Raw genomic sequence first — 18,203 nt, 5'->3', positions numbered from 1 at the left:
TAACACACACACACACACACACACACACACACACAGAATGCTGGAGGGGAAGAGGTTAACGAGCCAGTGCGGGGTACCCCTGTGGTCATCCCCCTCAACATCACTTTGGATACTGTCGGGGGGACCTAACAGAGGTAAATCACAGTGGTCGGGTCTCTGACACTGTCTGCCTCTGTAACTCAGAGAAGGGGGAAGAAGAGGCACGCTGTGGTGATAAGGGATTCGTTAGTTAAGGAAACGAACAGGAGGTTCTGTGGGCGAGAACGAGATCCCTGGATGGTATGTTGCTTTCCGGGTGCTAGGATCCGGGATATCTCGGATGGAGTCCTCATCATTCTTAAGTGGGAGAGTGAACAGCCAGAAGCCGTACTCCAAGTAGGTACCAATGACATGGGTAGGACGAGTGACGAGGTTCTGCATAGGAAGTGCAGTGAGTTAGGTGCTAAGTTAAAGGGCAGGACCTCCAGCGTTGTGATTTTAGGATTGCTACCCGTGCCACCTGCTAGTGTGGCCAGGACTAGGAAGATTGCACGGTTTAATACATAGCTAAGGAGTTGCTGCAGGAGGAGGGCATTCAATTTTTGGATCGTTGCACTCTCTTCCAGGGAAGGTTGGACCTGTACAGAACGGACAGTTTGCATCTGAACTGGGGGGGGGGGAGGGAGGAGAATTAATATCATAGTGAGAAGGTTTGTTAATGTTGCACGATGGGGTTTAAACTAGAGTTACAGGGGGATGGGAACCAGAGTGCCAGAACAGTTAGTGTGGAGGCAGATGTTGATAAAACCTCAGACAAGGTTAGGAATCAAAAGTTTGAGCATGGTGAGACTAGTGTCCTGAGCTGCATAAGTTTAAATGCAAGCAGTATCGTGGGAAAGGCATATAATAGTGCTGAAGATGAGGTAGCTGGTTTTCAAACAGAGGCAATGTGTAGCGAAGAGAGGCTGTGATAGGGCAAAATTGCAGTCAACAGGATGAGTTGCAATGTAAAAGGCAAACAAAATTGAAAAGGGTGAATACTGGACTGTTGTATCCGACTACGCGCAGTATACAGAATAAGGTAGATGAACTTACAGCACAGCTACAGACCGGCAGGTATGATATTGTAGACAGCTCCGAGTCATGGCTAAATTATATCTGGGAGGTTAATGTTCAAGAACGCACATTGTATCGAAAGGATGGGCAGGAAGGCAGAGGGGGGCGGCTTTGCTCCGTTGGTAAAAAATGAAACCAAATCATTAGACTGAGGTGACATAGGGGTTGGAAGGTGTTGAATCACTGTGGATAGAGCTACGGAACTGCAAGCGTCAAAAGACCCTGATGGGAGTTGTTTACAGACCCACAAACAGTTGTAAGGATATGGCCTGAAAACTACAACGGGAGATAGAAAATGCATGCCAAAAAGGCAATGTTTCAATGGTCATGGGGGACTTCAATATGCAGGTAGATTGGGAAAAAACAAGTTGGTGCAGGATTCCAGGAGGGGGAATTTCTAGGGTGGCTACGAGATGGCTTTTTAGAGCAGCTTGTCATCGCGTCCACTAGGGGATCCGCTATCCTGGACTGGGTGTTGTGCAATGAACCAGGATTGATTAGAAAGCTTAGGGTAAAAGAACCCTTAAGGGATTTTCAAAACTTGCAGAGAGATTTAGGACAGTTAGAAGAGTGGGCTGAAAGATGGCAGATGGAGTTTAATGCTGAAAAATGAGAGGAGTAACAATTTTGTAGAACTAATCAAAATAGGACATACATGGTAAATGGTAGGGCATTAAAGAATGCTTTAGAACAGAGGGATCTAGGAATAATGGTGCATAGTTCCCTGAAGATGAGATCTCATGTGGATAGGATGGTGAAGAAAGCTTTTGGTTTGCTGGCCTTTATTAATCAGAGTATTGAGTATAGGAGTTGGAATGTAATGTTGAATTTGTATAAGGCATTGGTAAAGCCAAATTTGGAGTATTGTGTACAGTTCTGGTCACCGAATTATAGGCAAGATGTCAATAAAATTGAGGGAGTACAGAGGAGGTTTACTAAAATGTTGCCTGGGTTTCATCTCCTAAGTTACAGAGAAAGGTTGAACAAGTTAGGTCTTTATTCTTTGGAGCGTAGAAGGTTGAGACGGGACTTGTTAGAGGTGTTTAAAATTATGAGGGGGATTGATAGAGTAGACGTGGTTAGACTTTTTCCATTGAGAGTGGGGAAGATTCAGACAAGAGGAGATGGGTTGAGAATTAGAGGACAAAAGTTTAGGGGTAACATGAGGGGGAACTTCTTTACTCAGAGAGTGGTAGCTGTGTGGAATGAGCTTCCAGCAGAAGTGGTTGAGACAGGTTCTATGTTGTCATTTAAAGTTAAATTGGATAGATATATGGACAGGAAAGCAATGGAGGGTTATGGATCAAGTGCAGGTTGGTGGGAATAGGTGAGAGTAGGAGTTCGGCACGGACTAGAAGGGCCGAGATGGCCTGTTATGTGGTTATATAGAAAGTGATCATTATGTGTTGGGACCGATTCTTTTTACATTATATGTCAATCATTTGGATGATGGCATTCATAGCTTTGTTGCAAAGTTTCCAGACAATACGAAGATAGGTGGAGGGGCAGGTAGTTTTGAACAAGTACAGAGACTACAGGAGTACTTCGACAGATTTGGAGAATTAGCAAAGATTCATGAAGAAGAAATGAAAGGGTTGACTATTTTCTAAATGGAGAGAAAATACAAAAAAACTGAGGTGGAAAGGGACTTGGGAGTCCTTGTGCAGGATTCCCTAAAAATTAATTAGCAGGTTGAGTCTGTGGTGAAAAAGGCAAATGTAATGTTAGCATTCATTTCTAAATGACTAGAATACAAAAGCAAGGATGTAATGTTGAAAGCAACACACATCAAAGTTGCTGGTGAACGCAGCAGGCCAGGCAGCATCTCTAGGAAGAGGTACAGTCGACATTTCGGGCCAAGACCCTTCGTCAGGACTAACTGAAAGAAGAGCTAGTAGGAGATATGAAAGTGGGAGGTAGAGGGGGAAGAAACTTTATAAGCACTGGTGAGGTCCCGCTAGGAGTATTGTGAACAGTTTTGGGTCCCTTATCTTAGAAAGGATGTGCTGAAACTGGAGAGGATTCAAAGGAGATTCACGAAAATGATTCCAGGATTGAATGGCTTGTCATATTAAGAGTGTTTATATTCACTAGAATTCAGTGGTGAAGTTGTGCAATTCTTCGCCACAGGTGACTGTGAAGGCCAAGTCTTTATGAGGTCACCCCTCGTTTAAGGCAGAGGTTGATAGATTCTTGATGGTCAGGGCATGAAGGGATATGGGGAGAAAGTAGGAGATTGGGGCTGAGAGGAAAATTAAATCAGCCATGATGAAATGGTGGAGGAGACTCAATGAGCCAAATGGCCCAATTCTGCTCCTACATCTTAATAAAAACTCAGCAGGTCAGGCAGCATCTATAGAGAGGAATAAACAGTCGACATTTTAGGCTGAGACCCTTCATCAGGACTGGAACAGAGATTAAGGGAGCTAGGGCTTTACTCTTTGGAGAGGAGGAGGATGAGAGGAGACATGATAGAGGTGCACAAGATATTAAGAGGAATAGATAGAGTGGATAGTCAGCGCCTCTTCCCCAGGGCACCACTGCTCAATACGAGAGGACATAGCTTTAAGGTAAGGGGTGGGAAGTTCAAGGAAGAGGAAGGTTAGAGGAAGGTTTTTCACTCAGAGAGTGGTTGGTGCGTGGAATGCACTGCCTGAGTCAGTGGTGGAGGCAGATACACTAGTGAAATTTAAGAGGCTACTAGACAGGTATATGGAGGAATTTAAGGTGGGGGGTTATATGGGAGGCAGGGTTTGAGGGTCAGCACAACATTGTGGGCCGAAGGGCCTGTAATGTGCTGTACTATTCTATGTTCTAAAATGCTGGAGGAACTCAGCAGGTCAGGCAGCGTCTGTGAAGAGAAAACAGGCACTCAATGTTTCTGTGCAAGTCTCTTTATCAGGACTAAAAAGAGAGATTGCTGGTATAGAAAGGTGGGGGGTGGGGGGTAGAAAGGGCTGATGGGTCATGGGTGGATTCAGGTAATAGGGGTAAATGCAGGTGAGGGAGAGTGGGGATGATGTGAGAAGCTGGAAGATGACAGGTAGACATGGCTAAAGGCTGAAGAAGATGGAATCTGATGGGAGAGGACATTGACCATGGAATAAAGGGAAGGAGGTGGGGAGGGGAACCGGTGGGAGGAACGTACAGATGATGGGCAGGGGAGTGATAGCAGCCAGTAGAATAAGGAGAAAATGTGGACAGATGGAAGTGGTTATCTGATGTCATGCTGTCAGGTCGGAGCCCAGCTAGGCAGAACATGAAGTGCTGTTCCTCTAATCAGTGTCTAGCCTCAGCTTAGTAGTCAAGGTGGCAGTGAACAGACAGGGTGTGGGAATAGGGAGTGGAATTAAAATGGTTGGCCACCAGAATATCCCACCTATAATGGTGGACAGTTTTTTCACACTTCAGAGCCTCCCAGCACAAACCTCCAAGAGTTTCTCCAGCATTTTGTGTGTGTTGCTCTGGATTTCAAGCGTCTGCAGAATCTCTTGTGTTTACATTCCTCCAAAGCCATGGGCACTTAGTGCTGTAACACCTTCTTTCATGTCTTTTAGCACGTTCCAAAGCACTTCACTGAATTTAAGTGTGTCACTGTAGAGAGGCCAGTTGTATGTTTGTGTACTGCAAGCTCTCACACGCAGCAAAGACCAACAGCTCTTCCGGTGAGTGAAAATCAACAGCAGCTTGTCCTGGTCCAATGACGTGGATGTCATGGCCAAGAAACCTCTCCCAACTCTCTACTTCCTCAGGGGCAAGAAATTTAGCATGATCCTGCCAATTCTTATCGTTGCACCATAGAAAGCATTCTGTCTGGATTGCATCACAGCTTGGTACAGCAACTGCTTTGCCCGTGGCCACAAGGAACTGCAGAGAGCTGTGGATACAACTCAGCACATCACAGGAACCAGCCCCCTCCCTACAGACTCCGTCTCTTCTTCTCACTGCCTCGGTAAAGCAGCCAACAAAATCAAAGACCCTAACTGCCACAGATATTCTCTCTTCTCCCCTCTCCCATCGGGCAGGAGATACAAAGGCCTGAAAGCAAGTTCTACTAAGTTCAAACTTCTGTCTCACTGTGAGAAGACTATTAAATGGTTCCCTAATACTTAAAGATGGACTCTTGCCCTCACAATCTACCTCATTATGATCTTGCACTTTATCGTTTACCTGCACTGCACTTTTTTTGGAAGCTTTTATACTTTCTTCTGCATTGTTACTGTTCTACCTCAATGCACTGTGTAATTAGGTCTGTATGAACAGTACAGAAGACAAGTTTTTCACTGTACATGTGACAATAATAAACCAATTCTGGTGCTTTTGCTGCCGAACCGCAGACAAGAGGATATGCGAAGAGCAGAGAAGGGGAGCCATGAAACATGCACTGCACCCAGAGTGATCCAGTGTGGCAAGTATACACGGTACTGGTGAGGCCACACCTAGAGTACAGTCTGCATTCTCATCTCCTTACTCGAGGAGAGACATACTAACTTTGGAGGTGGTGCAGAGGAGGTTCACCAGTTTGATTCCAGATATAGCTTGGGGGGGGGTAGCCGATGAGAAGAGATTGAGTCACCTGGGACAACACTCAATGGAATTCAGAATGAGAAGTGATCTTATAGAAACATGTACAATTATGAAAGGTGTAATTGATAGATGAGATAGGGGTGTCCAGGTGTCAGATAGCACCTCTGGTGAGGGGGCTTAACACGTCCATTCTGGGGCATCTCACTCTTCTTTGGTCCCCACCGGACACCCAGTCCTCACCTGTGGCTCCAAGTAGCTGTTTGCATACGACGGTGGCCAAACCCAGGTACACCGCTTTGACAGGTGGTTAAACCAGGTGAGGGTAGCCGGCAGTCCTCACACACCTGTCTGATAGGGACGTGTCTGTCCTAGCATGTGAAGTCGGCTCCGGCGGACTGGGTGGATGAGACCCACAGTGAGATCCAATGATGGGGAAGGTGGTTCTGAACGCTCCACGGAGAGCGAAGAGTCATGGTCATCCACGGCAGCCAATGAAAACCCCAGCTGTGATGACTATTCATACCACTGGAACTGGACTTCTGAGGTCAAAGGATTGGAACTGCCCCAGTGCAACGGCCTTTCCACTCTCCCACACAGGTTTCACCGTCACTGTCAGATACAGCAGACAACCAATCAGATAAGATAGAGGCAGAGAACTTGAGCTGGGTGAGACTAGAACTAGGGGACAAAGCCTTGAGATTCGGAGTAATAGATTTAGGATGGAGATGAGGAGAGACTGCTTTTCCCAGAGAGCAGTGAATCTCTGGAATTCTCTGCCCAGGGAAGCAGTAGAGACTACTTCATTAAATATATTTAAGACACATTTAGATGGCAGGGGAATTAAGGATTATAAGGAAAGGGCAGGTAGATGGAACTCTGTCCACAGCCAGATCACGACATTATTGAATAGTGGAGCAGGCTCGACAGGCTAGGTGGCTGACTCCTGCTCCTGTTTCCCTGACTATGGGAGAGAAAGAGAACCTTACAATTTTCACAGGTAATACAGATTCTGCAGATGATGGAAATTTGCATTAACACACACAAAACATTGGAGGAACTCTAAGGGTCAGAATGTAAGACATAGGAGCAGAATTGGGCCATTCAGCCCATCAAATTCCTCTGCCATCCCATCACGGTTGATTTATTACCCTCTTAACCCCATTCTCCTGCCTTCTCCCCGTAACTTTTGACACCCTTACTAATTAAGAACTCCACTTTAAATATACCCAATGAATTTGTCTCCATAGCTGTCTGTGGCAATGAACTCCACAGATAAAACAGCATCTATGAAAGAAAGCCAACAGTCGACATTTTGGCCTGAGACCCTTCGTTAAGACTCACAACCGCTTCTGTGATACGGAATTAAAAGTCCAACTCGATTTGATTTCACTAGAGGTGTTTTAATGAGTCACAAGACAACATATAGAAAACATGATGGGGCCAAAATAAAGAGTTGGGAGGGGCAGTGTGTGTGTGTGTGGAATGGGTAAACAAAGAAAACGGCGGACAGAGAAAACCGTTATTACGGCAGCGGCGAAACCTGTACAGCAATAAAATCTGTGCAGCCGTGGAGAAGGAGCACTGGACACAGCAAAAATGCTGCTTTAAATCCCATCTTCACATTGTCTGCTCGTCTTGAGAGAATTTAGTATCAGATTTACAACAGAAAACTAAATTTCAAATCGTGCATTGCTTATATATATATATGTATATGTATATATAAAAGAGCAATTTAAATACAGTTTTATAATATGTACAACACTCCCTCTCATGTCTCCTTCACTTAAGTAAACAGACAAATCTACAAGCCAATCTTTAATGGCTGGCTCTTTACTCTTATCTGTGTAACTGGGTGGTGGTAGTGGTAGTGGTGGCAGAGAACACTTTTCCTGACCACAGACTCACCTCCCCTCCCTCCGCACTGTCCCATCACACACTCCTGGGGTCAGACACAGAGTGAAGCTCCCTCCACACCATCCCATCACTCTCATGGAACAGAGAACTCTCCCTATACTGTCCCAAAGACACCCAGAACAAATTACAACACTCCTGTTTGAAATACACCTAGAAAATGGTCCTTCCTTGCGTAAGTGGGAGGGAGAATGTGCAAACCAAAGGGACAGTATATCCATTCTCTGCTGATGTTGATTTATGGGAAGGAGTTGGTCCAGGACCAGGGGAGAACTTGCTACCGGCAGTTTGCACCTTACATGTAATTCCTCAACATCATTCACAAATATGGCAAACAAACAGCCTGACCAGCGAGATCCAATCCATTCTAAAGACAAAATTCCCACGCCATAACTCTGCAATCGGAGCAGATGGAAGGGTTAACTTGCATCTTGGTTGTGACTTTACCCACTTTGGCAGATTACACTCGAGCCCAATTCTCAACGCATAGAGGCAAGGGGGTTACATCACAACACTATCTGCTTCCCTTTACCAGGTTGAGTGGTGGTGGGGAATGAAGCCTCAAAAAACTACAATGTCCTGAAAAGATTGTGTGCATGCTTGTCAACAGTTGACATATGGACACGCCTTAGATAGTGTGTGTACGATCTGCCATGCATGTAAATGTGTACTGTGGATCGGTGTCAACTTGTGTCTCCAAGCCTTGTCTCGTCATAGTGTGAGTATGTGCCAGTCACCGTGTACATGGACTGCACGTCTCGATGCATGTGTCCACTGTCATGTACGTACAGAGCTTGGTGAACATGTACAAGAGCCATGTATGATTCATGACTGATGTTAAACAGATTGTGAGTGTTTATCAAATACTGGCTGTGCCTGTGTTTACCCCTCTTGATGCTGGGACATGACAGGCAGGACCTATGGCAAGCTACTGAAGAGTGATGTGCGGAGGCGAGTGATGAGGGTTTTACAGACGATTGGCAGAGGCGAGTGATGAGAGTTTGGGTATTTCTATCAGCGGTAAACAGGATCGGCCATTAACAGACGATCATCAGAATGTCAACAAAAGCAGAGAGTGGTTTGATTTCACGGAGCTCGTTTTAACTGGGCCATATTTGGGGCCAGGCTGAACAAAAATAGTCATGGAACCCCTCACTTTTCTGCAGGAAGCCACTGCTCCTCCAGTTACTGTTTGTCCAAGGAGGGAGATGACTGACTGGGAGAGGGGTAAGAATGGGAGAGAAAGGACCTATGATTTACCTCATTATTCCAATGAAGAGAACAAAAAATAACAAACATGGCACACTGCCCTGAGGGTGGTAGCATTCCCCTGCAGCAGAAGAAGAGAGATGGGTAAATCTTGTCTCCCTATTATCTGCCCTCCCAAAAGAAAGGGTGTATTGCATTGTGTGGACAGAGAGGGGGAACGTGAGAACAGAAATAAATTATATGATTCACTCTAACCCATCCCAATTTAGTGAGACACTAAGTCCATTGTGACTTAACCTTAATGAGAACCTCAAACCCTTCTTGGAAGATTTCCACCTCTTGACGGACTCAGAATTGATCCAATCCTATCCCGCCTCATAAGGATCTCTACCTCTCAATCCCTTAGTAAGACAGAGATCCTCATCCTCATCACAGCAAGCAAGGAAACTGCTCTGCCATGGGAGGGAAGATGGGATGTGGAAAGGTTCTAACTGGAGGACAGTGTCAGTAACTGAACTGTAGTTGGGGTGGTAGGAAGAAAAGTTGGGTGGAAACTCAGGAACAGCTGATCAAGACCATCAGCTGGTTAATTTCTCTGCCTTTACCCTTGAAATGTCAAGCTTAACCAAAACCTAATCTACAGACAGACAAGGCCATCAAAGGTGAACCAACTCCCAGGATGACAGTCAGCAGAGGACATACCTAACATCATGTTTTCTCACTGAACCAAGTCGAGGGCATGGGTTTTATAGCAGAAGGCCGTCAACACCGCTCCAGTTCCACCACGGACGCGGGTAAATAGAACAGAACCAGTTACTGTGTGTGAACACCAAAATCACAGCTGCAGAGGGAGCAAACCTCGTTGAATGAAGGCGTAAAAACTGAAAGGGAAATACACTCCCAAGCCAGTACCTCTGAATGGACTTGTATCTCTCCATCAAAGAAGAAAGACCTGCATTTCAATACTAATCTTTCATGATGCCCGAAAGTGCTTCACAGCCAACCGAATAGTCACAGTTGTTATAACAGTACAAAATGGACAAACATAACAAAGAAATTTCTACACATCTGACTTTGCAAATGTCCGGTTTACCAATGAGGAAGGAAAAACTAAGTTAAAAAAAATCACTGACTCACGCAAATACAGATATAAACAAAAAAAAACACTTGGGGAGAAGGGGATAAAGTCTAAGCTGTGTCACGATGTTTGCTTTGAGGTGTGGAAAGGAGACTGTGCTTGGGTAGAATCAGCACGAGGTGAGGAAAGGAGGTGGTGAGGGTTTTGTTGTCTGAAAAGTTGGTCTGTGGTGACACACGTCTCCATGCTGGAGGGTCAATGAGTTAATTTGTTTCTCATCAGGAGTGGTGCTTTCTTGGAGTAGTGGCGGGTGACCGTGCGTGGTAAAGGTCCCTTTTGGGGATCTGAATCAAGGTTTCCCACTGTCCCAAAACACTGCAGCCAAATCAAATATCCATTTTGAAATGCTAGAAAAGGTGCAGCCAATTTGTGCAGAGCAAGGTCCCAAACTTTGGTAATGACCTGGACAGATTAGACCATGTTTAGTTATACATTATATATATATTATCCAGAATATAGATATAATATATAAATAAACATGGTTGAGGAATGAACATTCTGCAGAAACACCAGGATAGGATGTTGGCCGCCAAGAACTCTCCTTGCCCTCTTCTGGAAGTTGCAGCAGGATTTTCTGCTCTCCCTTCCTTGTTCGGGTCATCCCTAGATTTGATACAAAAGGCTTTCTTCAAAACGTAGGAGGCTTCCCAACACAAAGGTGGGTGGTAGGGAAGGGGTACTGGGTGCTCGGAATGGATCCTTTCATCGAGGAGGTGAGGTTGAGCAAAATTAGGACACAACCCAATTCTCTCCGGCACTGGGAATTAGGAGGTGGGAATAAAGTCCAGGCTAAGGTATTTGACACTCCTGAATCCCACAGAGAAACAGCATCTAAATGTCCTTGGATACTGATGCTTCCCTTGACAACCTGTGCTGGGGTTTGGAGTCCTCAGGCGTGGAAGCAGCAAACTTGCTCTCGATCGAGAGATTGCAGTCTCTCTCTCCATCCCCATCCCTCCTCCTTGCCCTGGAGGTGAGTGGGTGGGGGCTAAAGGGATCACATGATTCCATTGGTGAGGTACTGGAAGCCATCGTAGAGTTTCGTGGTCAGCGATCGCATGCTGCCATCTACCATCTGCTCAATCAGTCCCTGAAGCTGCTCCTCAGTCAAGTTCATGTGGAAACGCTCCTTGAGATGCCGAATTGTTCCCGAACCGTGGAAACATGGGAGCTGGGAGCCTGCAGGAATGAAATAAAAGCATACCATTATAAGGACTGGGAAGGTAAAGACTCTCACAGAGACACCCTTTCTTTTATGCTGCTGATCGGATGTGGTTTCAAAGAGTTGTGACCTACAGAGTGAGTGCTGGGACTGGGTTTTGACAACCTGCACGAGCAAGACAGGCCAAATGGCCTCCTTTTGTTCCTGACACAGGTAGGCGGAGTGATAAAGGAGACATGTGGCACACTTGGGGCATCACGCTACAGATGCAGGTGAGACTGCAGATGGAGTACTGACTGCAGCCTGGTCCATACAACCATACAACAAAGGAGCAGATTAGGCCACTTCGTCCAATAAATCTGCTCTGCCATTCCATCATGGCTGATTTATTTTTCTCTCAACCTCATTCTCCAGTCTTCTCCCTGCAACTTTTTTTTTGGCGTGTGCCTGTGTGTGTGTGAGTCTGTGCGTGTGCGTCTGCGTGTGTGCGTGCACATCTGTGCGTGTGCGTCTGTGCATGCCCGTGTGTGCGTCCGTGACGATGTCTTTTTCATGGCTTTTACAAGGCGCAGAGCGAGAGAGAAACTGTGTGGCGCATGTCCTCACACAGTCATTTTCACAGTATTTTCCCTTTGTTTCACGAGGTTGAGTTGCCATTTCGACACTCAACCCAGCACGGATGGAAAGCGTACTCGGGGGCGGACCTGACCAGTTTCGAACCCGGAAACCTCCGCTCCCGGGTCTGGCGCCGATGTCGTTACGCCACCAGCCAGCCCCCTCTCTGCAACTTTTAACGTCCTAACTAATCAATTAAACTCTCTTTAACTATACTCAATGATTTAGCCTCCACAGCCAGATCTGGCAAAGAATTCCAGAGATTCACCATCTTCAGGCTAAAGAAATTCCTCTTCATCTCTGATGAAATGTTACCGCTTGTGGGTGTGTTCCTATGAGTGTGGGTCATTAGACATTCGCAGAATTAGACCATCTGGCCCAACAAGACTCTCCACCATTCAATGATGACTGATTTATTTTCCCTCTCAACCCCATTCTCCTGTTTTTTCCCTGTATCTGCTGACATCCTCAGTAATCAAGAACCTATATCTTTTTTTAAATCAGGGTCGCCATGTTAGCGTAGTAGATTGCATGACGCTGTTACAGCTCAGGCATCAGAGTTTAGATTTCAATTCTGGTGTCTGTAAGGAATTTGTATGTTCTCGCCATGACTGCATGGGTTTCCTCCAGGTGCTCCAGTTTCCGCCCACAGTCCAAAGATGTGCTGATTAGTAGGTTAATTAGTCATTGTAAACTGTCCTGTGATTAGGCTGGGGCTAATATAGATGGGTTGCTGGGCAGCATGGCTTAAAACCATATAACAACAATTACAGCATGGAAACAGGCCATCTCGGCCCTTCTAGTCCGTGCCGAACTCTTACTCTCACCTAGTCCCACCGACCTGCACTCAGCCCATAACCCTCCATTCCTTTCCTGTCCATATAGCTATCAAATAGCTATATGTGCAGGCTATATCAAATCCTTACAGCTTATTGAACTGGAAGGGCCTGTATCTCTAAATAAAATAAAAATAAATATACCCACTTTGGACGCCCAACTGTTTAGTCACACATCATCAAACTGGAGAGGGTGAAGGAAAGATTCAGAAGGATGTTTCCAGGACTGGAGGGCTTGAGTTACAAGGGGAAACTAGATAGCCCAGGACTGTTTTCCCTGGAGTGAAAGAGACCCGATAGAGGTTTATAAGATCATGGGGGGCTTTGCTAAAGTAAAAAGGAGAGTGGAGTGAAAAGCTAAGAGGGGATTTCATTTAAAGTAAGAGAGGAACAATTTAAATGATATCTGAGGGGTAACCTCTTCACACAGACAGTGAGTATGTGGAACAAGCTGCTAGAGAAAGTAGTGTAGGCAAATACAATGACAATGTTTGGACAGATATATGAAGAGTTGAGGGACATGGGCCAAATGCAGGAAAATATGTATAGGTATTGATTTATTATTGTTTCATGTAGCAGGACAGAGTGAAATGTTTACTTGCGTTCTGTTCAGATTCAGATTCAGTTATTTATTACATGTACATTGAAACCCACAGTGAAATGTGTCGTTTGTGTGAACAACCAACACAACCTCATACACTTCACCTTGAGATGAGGTAGAACAAGGTAAAACCATAACAATACAAAACAAAGTGGAACAGCTACAGAGAAAAGGATTTGATGCTATTGTCAGTGTTTTTTTCTGAGGAAGGGATTGGGGATTTAGTGTTATTGTTACTGTTTTTTCTCTGCGAGGGAGGGTTTTTTCCCCCAGGGTTTGCAAGATTTGTTTCTCTCATTTTTTCGTGCTGGGAGTGGGGGGAGTTGATGTCTTTCCTTCTAACATCCAAGGTTGGCTAGCTGGAGAAGACGAATATCAGAGTTGTATTGTACCTACATACTTCAACAATAAAATGAACCCTTGAAGGTACATTTCTAGTAAACAATAAAGTGCAAGAATAAACCAACGTCTTAGGACTACAGCATCAGTTCTCAACTGCTATGAAGGCCAGGGTTAAATCAGGGATTGCTGGGCCAGGAGGGTCTATTCCATGCTGTATCTCAATAAACCCAGCTTAACCACTTCCTCTGGCAGCTCATTCCAGGTCCTCACTAAAGAAGCTACCTCTCAGGCCTCTTTTAAATCTCTCCCCTTGTTCCTTGGGTGTGTGCCCTTCAGTTTTGGACGCCCTAACCCAGCTACCTATAGCTATTCATCTTACACCCCTTACGATATTATAAACTTCTATGAACTGAAGTCACCCCTCATTCTCACACTCGTAGGAGTAAAGATCCAGCAAAGGGCCTGTTTCTGTTCTGTATGACCCTTTGCCACAGACAGCTGCCCCCAGCACAACCTTAGGTCTGGAAAAACAAGAGATTCTGCAGATGCTGGAAATCCAGTGTAACACACACAGAATGTGGAGGAACTCAGCAGGTCAGGCAGCATCTGTTCGAGGGGATTAAACAGCTGCCGTTTTGGGCCAAGATCCTTCATCAGAACCAGAAAAGGAGGAGGGAGAAGTGAGAATACGAAGGTGGGGGAGGGGAAGGAGAACTAATTAGAAGGTGGTAGGTGAAGACAGGTGAGTCGGAAAGGTAAGGGGCTGGAGAAGAAGGAATCTGAGAGGAGAGGAGAGTGGACCATAGGAGAAAGGAAGAGGTGATAGGCACATGAGGAGAAGAGGTATGAGGCCAAACTGGGGAACAGAAGAAGAGGAAAATTCTTTTTAGCCGGAAGGAGAAGTCAATATCCATGCCATCACGTTGGAGGCTACCCAGACGGAATATGAGGTGTTTCTCCCCCACCCTGAGAATGGCATCAATGTGGAAAAAGAGGAGGCCATGGACTGACATCTTGGAATGGCAACAGGGATAGGAATTAAAATACTTGACCACTGGGAAATTCTGCTTTTGACAAATGGAGTGGAGGTGCTTGACAAAGCATCTTAGGTCTGTGTTGGCTGTTGAAGCAAATGGCACATTTCTCTGTGTATTTCAATGCACATGTGACAAATAAAGCTCATCTTTAATCTTTCAAAGATTGGATGATCTACATCAGGGGTCCCCAACCTTTTTGGCACCGTGCACCGGATTAATATTGACAATACTCTTGTGGACCGGCCGACTGGGGGTGGGGTGGGGGGTGTTCAAGTAGGGTTAAACTCACCTCAACATGTCTTTTACTGTTAGGGTTGCCAACTTTCTCACTCCCAAATAAGGGACAAAAGTAGCAGTCAAATCCTGACGAAGGGTCCCGGCCCGAAACATCGACTGTACCTATAGATGCTGCCTGGCCTGCTGCGTTCAGCAGCATTTTTTGTGTGTGTTGACAGGACACTTGTGTTTACCCTGAGAAAGACTACCATGACCATGAAGCCTTGCGCAGGGCACCTGTGTGCACGCATGCGTGACGTGCGCATGCGCGTATGTGCCAATTTTTTTTCCACTAATCGGTTTTGGCTTAATCTTCCCGACTACACTGTATATACATTATTTCTACTTTATATAGGCTGTGTATTTATCATATCATTAATGTTTTTACTATATGTTACAGTTATTTTAGGTTTTATGTGTTATTTGGTATGATTTGGTAGGTTATTTTTTGGGTCTGGGAATGCTCAAAAATCTTTCCCATATAAATTAATGGTAATTGCTTCTTCACTTTACGCCATTTTGGCATGAAAGGTTTCATAGGAATGCTCTACCTTAGCGGGGGAAATACGGGACAAAGGCAGTCCCGACAAATATGGGACAGTTGGCAACCCTATGTTCAAGTTCAACAGTGCGTGACAGGGAATGAGGAAAGGTGCAGCTGACTCATATCGTTTCCTCACGGCCCGGTAGCATATACTTTGGTTGGGGACTGCTGATCTACATGGAGAATAAAGTGGCTCTAACCAACAATATGCGTTGTCCCACTCACCTTGTTGCATAATCTCCACGATTTGAGCCACTTTGTCCATGTGCTTCCTTGCTGCGATCAATCCCTGCAACATCAGCATCTTGTAGTAGTTGAACATGTCCCCATCTGGGCCCCCCATGACCTGTGGACAGAAACCACTCCCTCAGTTAGTCAAACACTGTCTGTCTGTATCTTGTTTTACGGTGGTTGGCATCCAGCTTAATGGTGCATTACCGCCACCCTCTGCACCGGAATGTGCACTAGACATACATTCTAAATCCCTTCACCCAATCGTGCACGCGCGCGCACACACACACATATACAAACCTACACTTCACCCTCCCATCTTTGACCATCCTAGTATCCTATTCCTGTTTATTCGTCATATTCTATAAAAAACCCCTGTACCCCTTAAAAACGCTAAAAATACCCGGACTTGCGCTCTCTCACCCATGCCCAGCAACCCTTTTAATGTGAACTCCTGCACCCCCAACTCCCTTAATTTATTTCTCATCATCTCTCTCTGTATCCCATACTTCCTGCAACACAAAACTACATGTTCTACTGACTCCTCTTCCTGACATTCCTCACACAATCCTGTCTGGTGTTTCCCTATCATTTTCAATGTTTTGTTTAATGCACAATGCCCCAGCCTTAACCTAGTCCACACAATTTCCTCTCTTCTGTTTCCATTACCTACCCTAGTAACTGCAACACTCTTTTGTATTTGATATAAATGCCTCCCTTTCCCCTCCCTGTCCCATCTTTCTTGCCACATTCAGTTGACTTTTTCCCAGATTACACACTTAACCTCTGCTTTACTGATACCAATGTGCATTTCCACATTTTCTTTCTTTAACGCCCTCTTTGCCAACTCATCCACCCTCTCATTCCCCTTCACCCCTACCTGTGCTGGAACCCATAGAAATTTTACCTGACCTCCCTGATTTGCAATTCTTGTAACTAACTGAAGGACTTCATAAAGTACATCTTGCCGACTGTTTGTGTGAAAAGACCTTAAACTTGCTAGAACTGAGGATGAATCTGAACATATCAATGCTTTGGCTTGTCTGGCTTTCTGCACCCATTGCAACGCAACCAACACTGCCAGCATCTCCACTGTAAACACCCCTAACTTATTAGATGTTCTGCTGATTCCAATTTCTTTTGCTGGTATTACCACCCCAAACCCTGTCACTCCTGTTTCAGGTTCCTTCGCACCATCCGTATAAATGTGAGTATAATCACTATTCTTTTCCATCACATGACAGTTAAATGCATTTACCAAATCTGTTTTGTATCTTTCTTTCCTTTTTACCTCTAACAAATGCCAGTCTATGTCAGGCCATACAAGCTTCCATGGAGCTACAACCGGATAAACTACTGAAGGACTTATCCTCAGATCAAATACTCCACATTCTTTCGCGATATCATTCCCTACCCGACTAAAGGTATCCCTCTGAAACCTCCCATTTTCCCAGCACTCCTGCAACACACCTTTAGTAGGGTGAGAATCATTGTGCCCCTGAAAATTAGCCTAGTAGTTTGCCATCAGTTGCATCCTTCTTAGTTCCAAAGGCATTATTCCCATTTCTACCTGTAGGGCTGACACTGATGACGTATTAAAAGCCCCACTGCACACTCTCAAGGCCTGAGCCTGAATCACATCCAGTTTCCTTATAAGAGACCTAGCTGCTGATCCATATACTATATTTCCATAGTCCAATACAGATCTCACTAAATTCTCTTCATACATTCTCTTCAAAGCTGAACAACTTGCTCCCCATTCCCCACCAATCAAACATCTCATCACATTTATTACTTTTTTACATTTCTCCTCAACATTCCTGATATGGTCTGCCCATGTTAATTGTGAATCAAATATAACTCCCAGAAATTTAAATGATGCAACCCTTTCTAATTCAACCCCATACATCCTTAACTTCTTCCCTACCTCAACCCTTTTCCTGGTAAAAAATACAGTTTGAGTTTTATCTACTGAAAATCTACATCCCCAATCATAACCCCACTCCACCACGTCATCAATTGCTTCTCGTAGTTTCCTGATTATATGGTCCATGTTCCTGCCTCTTTTCCACAAGGCCCCATCATCCGCAAACAGTGACCTACCTATATCCACTGGTACCTTTGTGAAGACATCATTGATCATAACGATGAAAAGTAACGGGCTAATCACACTACCTTGAGGTGTGCCATTTTCCACTATGTACTGTTTTGATAATTCTGATCTAATCCGAACTTGAATTTTTCTACCAAACAAAAAATCTTTAATCCAATTAAAAACTCTCCCACCAACCCCTATCTTGTGCAGTTTAATTAATAATCCTTCCTTCCACATCATATCATAGGCTTTTTCAATGTCAAAGAACACTGCCACTACTGACTCTCTATTTGCCTGGGCCTTCCTTATTTCAGTCTCTAACCTTATCACTGAGTCCATGGAATTCCTTCCCTTTCTAAAACCACTCTGATAACTTGCCAGCGTTCCCCTTTTCTCAAGCTCATATGATAACCTTTCTGTTATCATCCTTTCCATTATCTTACATATACTTGATGTTAATGCAATTGGTCTGTAGCTAGTGGGTTTTGACAGATCCTTGCCAGGCTTCCTCATTGGAATTACTACTGCTTCTTTCCATGCACTTGGTAATCTTCCCTCCTCCCACACTCTGTAATAAAAATGCA

General features: G+C 44.9%; 1 protein-coding gene across 2 annotated transcripts in view; it reads right to left on the bottom strand.

The window, feature by feature from the left end:
- Nucleotides 1-7,010: 7,010 nt before the first annotated feature.
- The window catches only part of pi4kb (phosphatidylinositol 4-kinase, catalytic, beta), a 142,066-nt gene continuing 130,873 nt past the window's right edge, over nucleotides 7,011-18,203 (bottom strand). For both annotated transcript variants that reach the window (XM_072283496.1, XM_072283505.1), the window contains 2 exons: nucleotides 15,519-15,639; nucleotides 7,011-11,059 (listed from right to left, as the gene is read on the bottom strand). In XM_072283496.1, the coding sequence (XP_072139597.1) occupies nucleotides 10,878-11,059; nucleotides 15,519-15,639 (303 nt within the window). In that variant the 3' untranslated portion in view covers nucleotides 7,011-10,877. The remainder of the gene's footprint in view (nucleotides 11,060-15,518; nucleotides 15,640-18,203) is intronic.

Source organism: Mobula birostris, chromosome 2, assembly GCF_030028105.1.
Source record: "Mobula birostris isolate sMobBir1 chromosome 2, sMobBir1.hap1, whole genome shotgun sequence".
NCBI classification, from domain to species: domain Eukaryota; kingdom Metazoa; phylum Chordata; class Chondrichthyes; order Myliobatiformes; family Myliobatidae; genus Mobula; species Mobula birostris.
Note: the sequence above shows the minus strand (reverse complement) of the source record. Positions and strands in the feature narration are given on the sequence as shown.